This window comes from Chanos chanos, chromosome 10 (genome assembly GCF_902362185.1).
Source record: "Chanos chanos chromosome 10, fChaCha1.1, whole genome shotgun sequence".
In the NCBI taxonomy this organism is placed as follows: Eukaryota; Metazoa; Chordata; class Actinopteri; order Gonorynchiformes; family Chanidae; genus Chanos; species Chanos chanos.
In genome coordinates, this window is record NC_044504.1 from 11,498,239 (window position 1) to 11,513,627 (window position 15,389).

The 15,389-nt window shown below is 43.2% G+C and overlaps 2 protein-coding genes across 2 annotated transcripts in view; both read right to left on the reverse strand.

Moving 5' to 3' along the window:
* The window catches only part of prdm5 (PR domain containing 5), a 44,178-nt gene extending 43,557 nt beyond the window's left edge, over nt 1–621 (reverse strand). Inside the window, exon 1 of the mRNA XM_030787346.1 lies at nt 529–621. Within this exon, the coding sequence (XP_030643206.1) occupies nt 529–621 (93 nt within the window). The remainder of the gene's footprint in view (nt 1–528) is intronic.
* A 7,135-nt stretch (nt 622–7,756) lies between these two features.
* ndnf (neuron-derived neurotrophic factor) lies at nt 7,757–13,446 on the reverse strand (the record flags this gene model as incomplete). The annotated part of the gene is made up of 3 exons (XM_030787277.1): nt 7,757–9,180; nt 11,259–11,383; nt 13,253–13,446. Coding segments are annotated over 3 exons (1,743 nt in total), but the record flags the coding sequence as incomplete, so codon positions are not given.
* Nucleotides 13,447–15,389: the final 1,943 nt, after the last annotated feature.

Consider the following 15,389-nt stretch of genomic DNA (forward strand, 5'->3'; position numbering starts at 1 on the left):
TTCTACCTCTTAAATGATACAAACACGATTCATTCTTTTAAATATATTTCTGAACCAAACAATGTGTTCTGTCCTAAACGCAGTGTATTTCATGTTTCAATGATGCAATGCAAGAGGTCTGTGAAGACTGTGTGTTACGGCACAGCTGTTTTTCCTTCCGCCCGCGTGAAAATGGGATACAGTGAACGGCGCTTTTGCAACTATAGTAGCATACAGACGGACGTAACTATGCCTGTTAGCAACAAGAACTGAAAAGGAGCAAGACATACCCTGTACGATGTATGATAGAATAGTAAACTACGGGTGGGCTACAGGCAGATCTCAGTTACAGTGTCAGCTACCTCTACATACGTGGCAGTTCACGTCACTGGTCGCACGACCTGGCAATACTGAATAACTCGCATTTACATGAAACAGCCTCATGCAACAACGATAATTCCTCTCAGGTTCACAGCACTAGGGCAATTTGGGCATTTGTTCGACCTGTTTTTTTACTTTTTTGGTCTTTTCTGTCAGAAATGAACAAACCTTCTTCACTCGCCTCGCAGTGTAGAGCCCGATTCCGTCTTGAACCTTGGACGACTTCAGAGCAAATCTATCTGGCACATACATACCCAACATTGTCATTACAGAAAACGAAAATCTACCGACAGCATTAAAGAATATGACAATCTAAACAAAAGAGGCTCTAGTTCAGTTCGTGCCAAACGATAAGATTTATCGAAAAGCAGTTTCTTGATGTCTTAGTCCAGTTTGAACTTCCATGTTGCTCCTTTCTTGAGCAGAGTGGTACGACGCTGTGATTGGTCAAAAGTTTGTAACCAGGGGCTACATTTTGTTTGAACAGAGGATGCTTGCGCACTCTCAGTACTTTGTCAAAGCTTTCACAGGCTAAAGAGACACTTAGGTATGATGTCACTTGGTGTTTTCAGTGGGAAGTCTTTGAACGTATTCTGATGAGATATTAATTTCGGTCCTTTTTTTCTCCCTGAAGTCATTATAGGTCTATATTATAGTGGTAGGATAGACATAATATAGCACAGAATTTTAAAATATATATTTTATCAGCACACAGAAACAGTAAGGTTAGAACCAGAGTACATTCACCAGAGAATCATTTTGCTGTTATCACTGTATGATCAGTCGGCAAAAACTGGCTTTTCTATCACATTAAGTCTGACTATTATGCTCTGTGATATGACACTGACTCTGAGAAGTCTGCTACATAAAAAAAAAAAAATTATCAGATTTATCAGATTGTACGTTTGTGGACTGGATTGTCCTTTTGATATATGTTTTTTTTTTTTTTAATAATTTTTCCATCCTCAGTTTGTATGTTTAAGGGCAAAACATCCACATTCCACCTAAGAGTGTGACACTGAAAGAGAGTGAAACTGTAATGACACTGTTATAATATAGCACGTCACCACTCAAGATCTGACAGTGTCTCTGAGGAACATTCAAGACAAAATCGAACTAAATACTCTAACACTGTCCAAAGGGTTTTGTTGATAAAGTAAGAACAAATTTCTGCTAAGGAAATTTCGTTTTTAGCAGTCACACTGTTTTAAGCTTGGTGTGGATTGTAAGAAATTGCACTTTGTGTGTGTGTGTGTATGTGTGTGTGTGTTTGAAGCACACCTTTCATAAATGTTCTAGTTTTCCTTTAATCAGCCTTTCGTCAGTGTTGTGATGCGTTGTTTAGGCTTTTATCTACTCATGTTTATCCCAATTACTTCCTGCTGTGGCCCTTTGTTGCCCTCCCGGCCTCTCGCAATTGGCCAGTGCTTGGTCATGTGACTTATTCTAGATTATTTGAATACACAGCGAGAGTCTTTAAGGAAAATCACCACATGGTTGCTTATGTAAGTGTCAGTCAACTTGACGTAAACACAATCATTCTACGCTCCTTTGCCCATGAATAGGTCTCTATGGAAAACAGGAACCACTAAACATGCTGGAGTTTGAATCTGAAAGAAAACTTAACAGATCTTTCTTTGGGACATCCAGAGGGACATGTCTTGCTCTACCTTCATCTCAAGCGAAAAGCTTAACACCAGTTCTGTGACTATAATACAACTTTCTCTACATTAAGTGTTGGTGGCTCCTAAGGAGAGATGACAGTGACATTGTGATGTGGAAACTGACAGGGAAACTGACAGAATATTCAGATTCACTCGCTGCATCTATCTCAGCTTCAGCTTGATGTGTGGTCTTCACATCCTTGAGTTCCATTTACTTCTTTACATTTCTCAGCACAGGTGTATGTTTTGGTATGTTCATTCATTTTCTGTCTTTTAAATGAGAGGGAGTTATTTGGGATAAAAATCGGTTCTCTTTCACCAGCAGAGGATATTAATTACTCACTCTTTTTTGCATAAATCCTTGAGGATGAAGACAGTTGCGTTTTTGTATATATATATATTTGTGTTTATAGATGTAACTTTGTGCAGTTGACCATCTCTTTATTTTGGCCTTGTCCCTCTTCATTAATGTCCTTATTCACTGTCATATACCTGTAACACATGAGGGTAGGAGCTGTGTGGATGTGTCAGACACTGGCTACTGTTGTGAAAAAGATCTTTGTGTGGCCTCTTCTGTCAATCCCCCCACCCCCCATGACCTGGATGACCTATGGTGATCTCTGCTGTCAGCGCAGTAGCACTGAGTGGTCTCTGGCTGAAGGTCTGAAACGATTAGGAGTCAATGACCCCTCTCCTCCCATGGGCCTGACCTCTTACAGCCAATCTGTCCCATAAACTTTCACTCAGCCTGGAAGAGTTAGTGACATATACTGATCACAGAGGGCAGTGGACTGGAACATGCTGACCACACACACAGGCACACACACACACACACACTTGCTCACAAACATACACACATACACAAACACACACACACACACCTGCATTCCCAAATGTTTTTAGAGTTGTGTTCTTCACGCCATTTACGCACTTTACACACACACACATACGCACACGCACTCACTCACACATGATGTTAGATTGTTAGAGTTTTATTCTTTGCACTGTATACTCACTTTGCACACACACACACACACATTCTCACGTTTTTATGGATGTATTCTTTGCACTCTTTACACACTTTACTCTCTCTCTCTCTTTGTCTCTCTGTCTGTCTGTCTGTCTCTCTCTCCCTCTCTCTCTCTCACACACACACACACACACGCATGCACACACACACGCACACACTCACACCCACAGGCAGATCCAGTTTTAGGCTCATTGATTTATAGGAGAAGTAAGTCCGTATTCATAATATATGACTCTTGTGAAGCATCAAGGCCAACTCAGTAATGTGGGCTTTGTAAAACAATCTGCATTAGAATCATGGGCATTGTAAACGTCATCAGACCAGAACTGAGTCTACCATAAAGAGTCTCTCATACCGACCTCAGGCTTCACCACTCTCCTCCATTGGGGGCACAGGACCCAGCAGAACCCAGTTCTGGAACCCTCCAGAATGGTTTAAGGGCCAAACGTTCTCCCTCAGCATTGCCAAGATCCCCGAGAGGAACCACAGAAGAGCAGAAAGGAGGGAAACCACATGTAGAATATGGCAGAGAACTTGGGTCTCCTCATTCTTCTGTTTTTTTTTTTCCTCTTCCTCACAGCGAATGCTTTCACTCCAGGAAAAACCTCAGTCTGGCAAACACACAAATGTCTCCATACAGGGTTCCCCCCTTCCTCCCCTCGTCCCTTGCAAAATATATTTGATTTCTGAAAAAGTAGATATCTGATCTCTTGGCTCCACAGACTCACCAGACCACTCTTTCGTTTCATGTTTCGTTTTCGAAAAATACCACCTTCTCCTTAATCACCACCACCACCAACCAAACCTCCAGTCCAACTTCCTCTGCCCCCCCCCCCCCCCCCCCCCCCCCCCCCCCGCCCCCCACCTCCATTTCGGAACTATTGTCCACACAGCCAGAACTGTTCGTCTCCTTCCTCAGTGAGACCCCACCCCACCCCAAATCAGAATGCATTTGGCCTGTCCCCGATGGCCACTGGGAGAGACCGAGGTGGCCTGGGGAGGGGCAAGGATTTCCTTGGGGATGGCCAGGAAAGATGAGAGAGAGCTGATAAAGGTTGAAAAATTATGGCCACTTTGCAGCCATTTTCAGGGCATGTAAGAGAGACCACCCTTTATGAGGGTCCTCTGAGGGCATCCAACCCAAGTTTCCCTCTCTCTCTCTCTCTCTCTCTCTCTCTCTCTTTTACACACTCTCACACATACACACACACGCACACACATAGCTGTACATACCTTGAGATTTATTTAGTCCGAGCCAAAACTAATTTAGTTATTGTATAGCGTAGCCGTTTTGTACATTCCAAATGCTTTTTCAGTCTTTCTTTATTTATGAATTTTCATTTTTCATGTTTCACTGTTGCTCATGTTTATCATATGGTATCTCCTTTAAAAGAGAATGCCATGCTATTGGTGATTATGGCCTGACCAATGTATTCCTCAAAAGCGTGTATTTGAAGCTCTAGGTGGGGTGAAGCCAGGGGTTTGCCTGTGGCTTTCCACCCTGAAAAAGGAGCCATGAGTGGGGGAAGGATTTTGGACAACGTGGGCCCAGACTTCCGTCCAGCTTCTAACCTCCTGGTTAATGGGAACTGAGAGGCTCTGGTTTGGAGAGAAGCCTCAGTTCTGATCTCTCCCAAACTGCTGGGATGGAATTACATTCATCACATTCATCCATCTAAAAACCTTTCCAAAGTTCTGTGTGTGTGTGTGTGTGTGTGTGTGTGTCTATATGTGTGCATGTGTGCCTGTCTGTACATTTGAGTAAATGTGTGTGTGTGCTTGCGTCAGTGTATATGTGATTGTGTGTGTTGGTGCGGCTGTGTACATGTATCTGTAAGTGTGCAGTGACACACTCACTCTGGGTATTAGAGAATGCATTTGATGATGCTGATAGTTCTGATTCCATGTTGTGACTAAAATGCTTGAGTTCAGAATCGTCTCCCAAGAGAAACTTTTCCTCTTTTTGATTTTCTCAGCAGTTTCTCCTTGGGAAGCTTCAGTATATTTGTTCCAACTGTTTGAAGTCTTTTTACTTTTAAGAATCACACACAAGTGCCATAAACAGTGACAGTGCGCTACAGAGAGAGAATATGTGTGTGTGTCAGTGCATGCGTCCGTGTGTGTGTGTGTGTGTGTGTGTGTGTGTGTGTGTGCGCGTGTGTGTGTATGGTTGGATGAATTGCACCGTGGCTCTGGGGTCTTCTTCACAAACTCTTTCCAAAAGTGTCACTGACCTCAGAGTTCAGAACCAGGACAAATGCCACGCGCATGCACAAACACAAACACACACACACACACATACACATACACACACACACACACACACACACATACACACAATTCGGATTTGGCATATCCACATCATATGTCTATCGCATCTTCTGACTGATTTTCAAATAGGCCTATTCTTGTATAAAAACACAACTCTTAACTTTTATAGTCCCATGAGGGGCCAGCTCTGTTTGAAGCATCTTGTGTTGCACACTGGTGCCTCTTCTTCATTTCATTGCTAAAAATATAAATGTGAAATTGTTTTGACAGTGAAATGGAATATTATTATTACTTTATTCTGTGCTGAACAGAATATTGGCTCTCAGCTCTGCGAAAAATCTTGGAGTGAAGTGCATTAAGAATCAGAGGAGTTAGTTTTTGAGGGAAAAAAATGTAAGAGGAGAGAGATGTAGAAAGAGCAATAGTCAAGCATTCTGTATAGAGTTTATGTGTGTGTGTGTGTGTGTGTGTGTGTGTGTGTGTGTGTGTGTGTGTGTTACCCTTAAAAAATATGACAGCAAATGAACACATGCTCTTGAGTAACCACTTTGATTGGATAATAGGTTAATCTTCACACAATCCTGTCCGCTCACAAATTTTCACCTACATTCAGTCCCTGCTGCCCTGTTTCATTAACCTGCCTTTAACAGGCCATCCACTGCATTTCCACATGAACTCTTCCACATGATTCTAGGGCGACACAGCACTAACTAAACCGGGTGGTGCTTCTCACCCCCACACGCATCTTGTCCCATTGGTCTCCTTGGCAATGTCATTTGACTGACACTGTGCTATTGTGGTGAATTGGAAGAATGGGTCGGGACGAAGTTTTTTGGTTAAGACGGGGAGAGTTGCATAAGTGATTGTTTGGATTGGCAACAGAATATTGAACTTGTATTTTCACCTGTGATCATACTGAATTAGATTGCTTACATCATGTAGATGTTACATTATGTTATGCTCATGTGTGTCTGTGTGTGTGAGTGTGTGTGTGTGTGTGTGTGAGCGTAGGTGTGTTTTAAAGCTGTCGGAACATGTCTGAAGTCAGCGGGGGTTTAGGGCATTTCTCTGCCTGAGCACTATTGCAGGGTAGCGATTCTTTCACAAATCAGTGTGTCTTTGTACATGAGAAGGCCTGGATCTGTTGAGTTTAGCACAGGAATAAATCAACAAATGCAAACAAAGACAGGATTTACCAGTGGATATCTATCAATTTGACTCTACACACAGAATGTTAACATATGAATTCTGTATGAAATATGAGTCATATATTATATCATCTTTATGAGAGTACTATATAGGTGTAGGCGTGTCTGTGTGTGTGTGTGTGTGTGTGTGTGTGTGTGTGTGTGTGTGTGTGTGTGTGTGTGTGTGTACTGTGTGTGTGTGTGCACGCACATGTTCCTACATTCAGAACTCCTTAGAGATTACTTCCATAATGTGAACATGCTATTATTCAAGAACTGTTGTCACTTTATCAATCATCCACTCTGTGAAGTGATTAGAGATGAACAAATGCGTCACATAGAAACACAACACTCAAAAACAGCAGAGGGATTACTGGTTTCTATATTTAGTGTTTTTATGTACATGAATATTGGCAGAGGAACTCTGTACAGGTGACACACACACAGTGAAAACACACACACAGAGAAGAAGAAGACATTTTTAGACCAGCTCCAGAGCAGCACTTGCTGAATGAGCTACACACGCAAGGGAGTGCCACAGCAACGGGTTGGGGAATGTTCCAACAACAATTTAACTTCGTAGATTTACATTACTCCTTTGTATAAGTAATAATTATCATCAATTAAAAAAATATGACAATTCAAAAAAACAAAATAAAAAAAAAACAGATGATAAGTATAAAATAACTTAAAAAACTCTTTTAAACATATGAACGAATATGCAGGGAGAGGATGTGAGGACGGTAGCCATCCCACCAGGGCGTCAGCATGAAGCCAAAGAGGAAAGAAAATAAACAGGAACAGACTAATGCAAGAGTTCATGCAGCAACCAACACAGAAATGTCCCTGGGATGAGAGATCCTCCTCTTTCCTCTCCACCCCGTCTCCCACGGTGACGAGGGCACTGCTGAATGGTGAGGGGCTCCCACACTTCAACAACAATGCACCATTTTACTCTTTAATGTAAACATAAATATACGGGTCGATATATCTCTCTGTCTCTCTCTCTCTCTCTCTCTCTCTAGAAGCACTTTAGTCTCTGCCCAATGCCCTGTGCAGCTGGGCGTGAGTAGTCAGTCTGCATACTCGCTTTAGTATAATATCACTTCGAGTTAAATAAAACTTCTTATTTTTGTCATTATTACTATATTTATATATAATATTATATATATATATATATATATATATATATATATATATATATTTCTTCTGTGCAGAGTCTTTTTTATTTCCTCGTTGTTTGTTTAGCAGTACTTCCTCGTTTTCACCAGTTTGCTCTGATACTTAACGGAATGCCCACTGTGGCCTACCACGTAAACGTCCAGCAGGTATGTCTTCCCTGCCTCCAGACCGGTAATGGTCTCCGTGGTGACCGCCTTCTGAAGGTTGGCGCTGTGAAAGTACTTGCAGAGCACCTTCTCGGACTTGCGCCGCGTCTCCGGCCCCGTGCATTGGTTCTGCTCACGGCGCCGCTGCTCCTCACCGTAACCTTCAGAAACCTCTCGCTTGTACACGCAGTACTTGTTACGCTCCTGCGTGCCCAGCCAGGCTACGGTGACACTAGAGCATGTGCGCAGCTTGTCAAAAGCTTTGATGCGCGTGTCCTCAGGCAGGGCTGGGAAGGGCTGCTTCCCGCCAGGCCTCGTGCTGGCCAGGACCTTCAGGGTGGATGCACCTCGACGGCTACCACGCAGTCTGATCAGGTACTTGGCCTTGGGCTTGCCCCGCAGCTGGAAGTGCCGCACACCCTCCACGTTCTGCGAGAGGAGCAACTTGCCATCACCACGTCGCACCTGCACCTGTACAGCGTCTAGGCAGGCATGCACGTAGAGTGCCACCCGCTGGTGAGAGGAGACAGGGGCAAAACGCAAGAACTTGCTGCCTTTGCGTTTGATGAACACGTCAGCTACCTTGCCATCCTTGAGCTCTACTGTCTTCTGCCTAGCCTCCTCCTTGGTGCGGGCAAAAGTACCCACATAGGCTGTACTAGTGTTGGTGGCAACGTTGACAGCGAAAACATCAAAGTAGTACTGCGTGTCAGGCTTAAGGTCCGACACGGTGAAGATGTTTTTGTTGCCAATGCACAATTTCTGGATGTCTGAAGTCTTGGGTTTGGGACTGAAGGAGCGAGACAGCTTGGAGTTCAGAGCCCGGTTGGCCGCTAAGGAGCGGGCCTTGCTAAAATCATTCTCAGATGGCACGAAGCCAAAGTGGGCAAAGTCAAAGGGGCTGAAGTCCCGTCCAGGTTTGGGGGCAAACATGAAAGCATCATCAGTGCCCATCTTGGCCTCAGCAGCGCACAGACTTTTGAAGTTGTGCTCCTTGTTGATGACGACACAGTACTGGACAGGCTGTCCCATCACAGAGCCAGTGGGGGTGGGTTTCCAGGCAAGTGTGACGGTGGTACGGCCCAAGGATGTCACATCGACCCTTGGGTCATAGGGAAGTTCAGGGTAGGGCTGGTCTGACTCAGGCGTGGTGGTGGCGTAGACTTTAAAGTTGGAATCCTTCTCAGTGGAGAGCAGCTCCAGCTGGTAGAGCCCTGAGGGGGAACTGGTGGAGACAAAGGACTCCACATCATTGCCCTTGTAGGAAAGGAGTTCAGTGCCCTCGTTGGCCGTCACCTGCTGCTCTCGCTGTTTTTGTTGCTCCAGGGGCTCCGGCTCACCTAGGGAAAAAAAAAACAAACGTGAATTTCTTGAACTTGAACATGTTCTCTGCAATCTGTCCAGCAATACGGAACTTCCCCTCATCTGCTGATGAATTTGAACTCTGTTTTTATTTTCGTACTTGTCCTTTACAGCTAACCCCTTCATCCTCCCCAACGACTCGTGCTGATGCGGAATAATTACGCATTTTTTTTGCTGAAATGTTTTTGGCATCCGACAGTGTTGATTCTGGTGAGATCATGCTCCAGCTTCCCCCCAACCACTGTCAGAGGATTAGCCTCACGAGCGCTAGCCCTCCTCTGTTTTCTCACTAAACATAACCAATAGATCACAGAGTGGTATTCACTTTGCCTTCCCTGGGAAGCCCAGTGTACAGAGGAACATTGTAACCTCTCTGTTAGAAACTCTCCACCGCCAGGCTCCCCAACCCCCCCTCTTCCTCTAAACTGAGCGCGAAACCATAATATTATGTTTGTCAACTGGAGAGAGCACTCGATGGTGTATTAAATTAACACAAGTTGCGTTCAAAGACCCAATCCCACTGGAAGCATTCAGCAAACACAGGAAAACACAGACAGACAGATTATGTAGACTACATATACGCCATGTTTGTGTATATTTCCCTCTATTTTTATAGCATATAGAAAATTCAATAAATTTGCAATTTAAAAAAAAGTTTCCCTAATTTTCACTTGATCCGGAGCCTGTTTTATTTCTTGAATAACTAGCATGTGCAAGGATTTCATGCAGGCCTAGTTTTACAATGAAAGACCGTGTTTTTCATCATGTCTGGATCTGGAAAGGAAAATGATGATAAATATATCTCTATTGGATGATCCATACAGGAGCCAAGCCACAATATTAGCTAAAAGAGAGGGGAAATGTTACATACTTTGCTAAATCATGGCCTATGAATAAAAACCATACAGTGAATTAATGTAAAAGTGAGTGATTGGTGATCTGTGCTTCATCAGTAGATTAAAGCTTACAGGCCCCACAGACAGAGATAAATAAGGATTCCCAAGCATGGTACTCATTAGTGTCGAGAGTGAGACTCTGACATGATCAGAGAGCCTCTCTTATTCGCATGCGATCACACACATGTAGACACACGGAAACACACACACACACACACACACACACACACTCAAATGCACACACACACACACGTCCTTGCACAGGACGCACATACATCTTCACGCATGGCTTCTTGTACACTCAACGCTTAACCTACACACAAATCCTCATCTCTCTCTCTCTCTCTCTCTCTCATTTGCTCGCTCTCTCGCTCTTGCTAACTAAAACCACCATTCTAATGGGACTGGGACTTGAGGGAGTTCATTGATTTCCAGTGTTTGTAGATACTGTCCAGATGGAGAGAATGAGAAGAGAGGAAAGAATGAGGGATAGAAAAGAAAAAAGAATAGAAGCATTGCTGGGAGTGAATAAGACAATAGGAGAAAGGCTTCTTTTTGAGGACAAAGAAGAGTTTAAAAGGGGGAAGGTCACGACCCCTTCTTGCTTCCTTTAGTGTTGCGGAGTTGATTGGCTGTCAAAACTCAGTCTGTTCACATCCCCCCATACTCTTTAATGCTTTATTCATGCTCCTCTCTGCCTCCATTTGTAAACGTCAGGTGTGGTTCGTTATATATATATGTAAGGTGTGGTGAGCCTGGGGCTTGGACACACACTCACTGTGATCTACTGAACAGCCGCACTGAAAAGAGCAACCCACGCAGGACATGGTCTGCTCACGTCACAGACAGCAAATATTTACTGAGATTCATACTGACAAGCACTTTCAGTACCTTTTAATTCATACAACCATATTTCCTGTTTGTCGTAATTAATACCATACTACTTTTGGCACAGTTTTACCCCCGACCAACCCTACACTTTCGTTGCTTTTTGGTCACGACTTTGGTCACTCGTGTTTGACGATTAGGAAAAAAGTTGGACTTTAGTAATACTGGTAAGCAATTATGTGAGTTTAAACCCTTCTTGATGAGCCAAACACAGACTGATATTTGTGCCATTATCCATTAAATGGGATGAGGTTTATTGTTAATATGTTTACCTGAACCCTCTCCACTAGCTTCCTCTGGTAATTCCTGTAGTGTAAGCTTCCATTCTAGAGGTGCATCACATGGGGTGACGGTCACAGACAGTGGGGTGTTGTCTTCCTCCACCACAAAATAGTACCTGAAAGAAACAATGCAAATGTGATCCACAGCGGTTAAGACTGAAATGTTGTGCATAACATTTTACGGAGTGTAAGCATGCTCCTGTACAGTGGTTTTACATTTAATGTAGAATGGTTTTGACTTTTGAGAACAAATCTGCACGTTTTAAACATATTTTCAAACACACAGTGAGGTTATGTATCTGTTTCTTTACTGGAAGCCACATTAGCATCACTTGCCACAGTGTGTTTATTGAATCATAGGTCACAGATGGCTGAAACTCTTTTGAAATCTTAAATTCATTTTATAAGTAGTGTCAATATAGGCTGTGGGCAGCAAGAGAACTAATCAACCTACAGTTAAACTACTCCCTTTGCAAAATATGCTAAAATTAGAGTCAGCAACCCACTTAACACAACAGTGCCATATTGGGACCTACCCTCAGACACAGCTTTGCTGTGTTTGCTTTCTTTCCTTGACACATCCCTGCTACATTACTGATAATGTCTTTATCCTTTGTTGCAAGAGTCTATGCACAGTTTTATGATATTATGACTACTCCCTGGCGCTGCCATAGGAGAACCACTCAGCATTCCTATGTCGTATGTTCTCCCTTGACACAATGAGGGAATATTAGACCTCCTGAAGAATAACTGAGTGAGAGGGTGTTTTGCACCAGCCTTATGCAAAAACACCTGATTCAGCTAATCTGTGTCCAAGGGAACACCTGATTAGTGGAATCAGGCATGTTAGATTAAGGCTGGAGCAGCTCTCCTCAGACAGGCAGTAATTCAGAAGGACGCTGCCGAACATCAGCACTGCCGTGTATTCATACCTGAGCCTAAGGAATTACATCTTAGCAAAGCATATTAAAATAAATTCTCTCTTACTATGGAATGACATTAGAAAGGCGCAATTAGCATGTCAAAACTCTGCATGTGTTGTCTGCTTTGTGCAGTGTCAAGACAACACAATGATGTATTCAGAGAAAACCAGATTAAAAACATGTGCTGCCTGCTGAATGATTTAAACTCAAGGTATCATTTTACTTCCAAATGAATATCATAAAAAAAGCATCATTGCCTTAGTTTGTATGGTAGTTCCTCAAAACAAAACTGGAAAAAACAAACAAACAATTAAATAGAGCTTTCAGTGAGCTAGTTGCAAATGTTAGCTACAACTAGCCAGATTTGTTGAGCTTTTCATGTTCAAGGAAGCACTTATAAAGACAGTTTTAAGATAAAATGAGAGAACGAAAGGAGGCCGTCCTTTGGACCATCTGTAAGTAACATGTTTAGTCTGATTAATTCAGAAAGAATCCCCTGTAAACTCTTTCCAAATCAACCTTGTACCATTTCCCAAAACCCAACATGCGAAACAGACCCTGACAGGTGCAGAGAACGTGTGTATCCTTTGAGTGCTGGCTACGCAGCTTGTCGTTCTATCAAAGGAGACGTTTGCTCCATCCCTTGGACATTAGTTTCCCAGCATCTCATCCATAATGCATGCCTAGTCGACTTCACAGATAGCTGGACTTTAATGGGTTCCATATTCTCAATCCACACATAACCATACATCCGCGTACATGGTCATAAAACAGTCACCTATGCTGTCGGCCTATGTGTGGGAGTATATTCAGTGTCTTTTTGGTTTGGTTTGGTTTGGTTTGATTTTGTTCTCTAATTGACTTCTTACTTCTTGATTGATGAGTTCTGCTACACAAAACTGAGCTCTGTTTGTTTAAAGAATGGTCAGGTCTGAAGAAGACTAGCGGGGTGTTTCACATCATAATTTAGTGATTTGGTGGAGATTAATGATCATGTATTGGTTACGCGTTATCGTAAAATTAGCTAAATTGGACTGTGCATGGAATGGATAGGCACCGTACCTTTTGGGAGTGTCCCTGAATAGATATCCACTGATTTCCGCTCCATCAGGCACAATGGAGGAATCATGGAAAAGGGCCTTGTCACGGATCTGCATCTGGAAGAGGCCCTCGTCGCGGGTTGGCAGCTTTTGGGACACCGCCTCCAAGATCAGCATCAAAACCAGCCCTAGAGATCCAGTCTTCAGCCTCATTCTGGAAACACAAACATAACCATCAGAGACCAGAATAAGTCAGTGAAAGTCTGTTTCCAGGTAGTTCCACCCCTCTTAATTGTCTGGAAAGTAATTGGCCATAAAACACTGGATACCAGGATTTAGAAAATAATTCATCATTTCAGAGGAGCCTGAGCACAATAGAAATAACATAAATGTTTTTCTTTTGGTTCCTTCTGCTCTTAATGCATTTGACTTGGTAATCAATGAACCAATGAACCAGTGTTCTGGCTGAGATGTATGTGCAGCCCAAAGATGAGTTGGTTCCTGATTTCCAGTGCTTGACGTTAACCAGAATCTCTCTCTCCCCCTCTCTCTCTCTCTCTCTCTCTCACACACACACACACACACACACACGCACACACACACACACACACACACACACACACACACACCAAGGTTCCATACGGATACAGAGCACAGATGCATTACACAGTTCTGGCTTGAGACAAAGTGATGACACGAAGCTCTCAACATAGATGTAGAACACAGCAGACGGAGAAGAACAGGCCGCAGACATACAGCTGCATACAAGGCCTCACGCAAGTCAGGCAGTCAGGCTCTCTCTGACAACACTCCACAGTCTGCTCTGGAAATATCTACCTCTTCCATTGGCGTCCAACCGAGTGAAAGGCGTAGACGAAACAAAAGCTGAACTCTAGACCAATCTGTAACCTTCATTAAGCACTGAACCCGTTTGTACATGTTTCACTTCATCCAAAAGCAACCCTCATGGAAAATTTACCATAAGAACAACTTTCACTGCAATAAAACACCAATACACCTTATATGAATGGCATTTACGAAGTCTATCCTCAGCAGACAGTTAATGAAACAAAGGTCAGAGTTTTTTATCACATCTCATCTTAAGGCTGATGATTCCATTTGTACCAGACATTTAACCAGACATTTAGCAGCATCTTTCCCCTAGTCACCTCACAACTTCGTTCAGTCCCAGAAAGTTTTACATCATATGCTCTGTGGCCAGATTGAATTTCACCCAACAGCTCCCTCTGCCCTACCCCAACCCAAACCCAAACAATTTACTCATCATGAAGGAGACTCACTTAACACCGCACTATTGTCTGGTATACTCCGCAAGGACATCTTTCATTTCAAATTTTGTCTGGTTTTAGTTGACTGCAGATGTGCGAAAGCCTCAGTATAAAACACGAGAGGTGTGTGGAAGGACACAGAGGAAATAATATGAAAACCTGTTTTATACCTCTCTAACTGTCAACCCTTCAGAGCAGCTGTCATTCTGTCAGGCAGAGGTGAATGATTTGTATATGGAGTGGCTGTAGCAGCTCCACAGGGACGGATGTGTGAGGTTCCCTCCTCAGCTATGGAGCGTTTGGGCAATATCCTCTTGCTTTATTGATTTAGCCACATTGATTGCATCTGATGGGAAAACCAAATCCCCACTGATTTAATCTGGCTAATGATGGCAGATTAACCAGATACTTTACAGCCATTTACTGCAAGTGAGAGGGTGTCCTTTTAATGACCCTCTTTGCCTCCTCCTCCTCCTCCCTACACCCCCCTCCCCCCGCCCCCCCGCCCAACCGCACAGTCACTTGCTGTTAGCCACACTCATTTTCTTTTATCTATCTCTCCACTTGCTTTTATTCCTCCCTCAGTTACTTACATCCCACAGGCTTACCTAGTCTCTCTCTCTCTTTTTCTCTCTCTCACTCTCGCTATCTCACTTATACATGACCTGAGGGCTCATAAGACACACTTTTTCAGCATTAGCCATTAGCCTCCCAAAAAATAGACATGCTTCAATACTACAAAACAAAGCTTTAACATGGCTATTAAAATAACCTCTTTTTAAATGCACTCATCAAACAAAAGCAACTGACAGACCCTGTCAATCCAGCCTGCTCCATTAGGACCAATGCAGAGTTTCCTTGTAGGGAAGA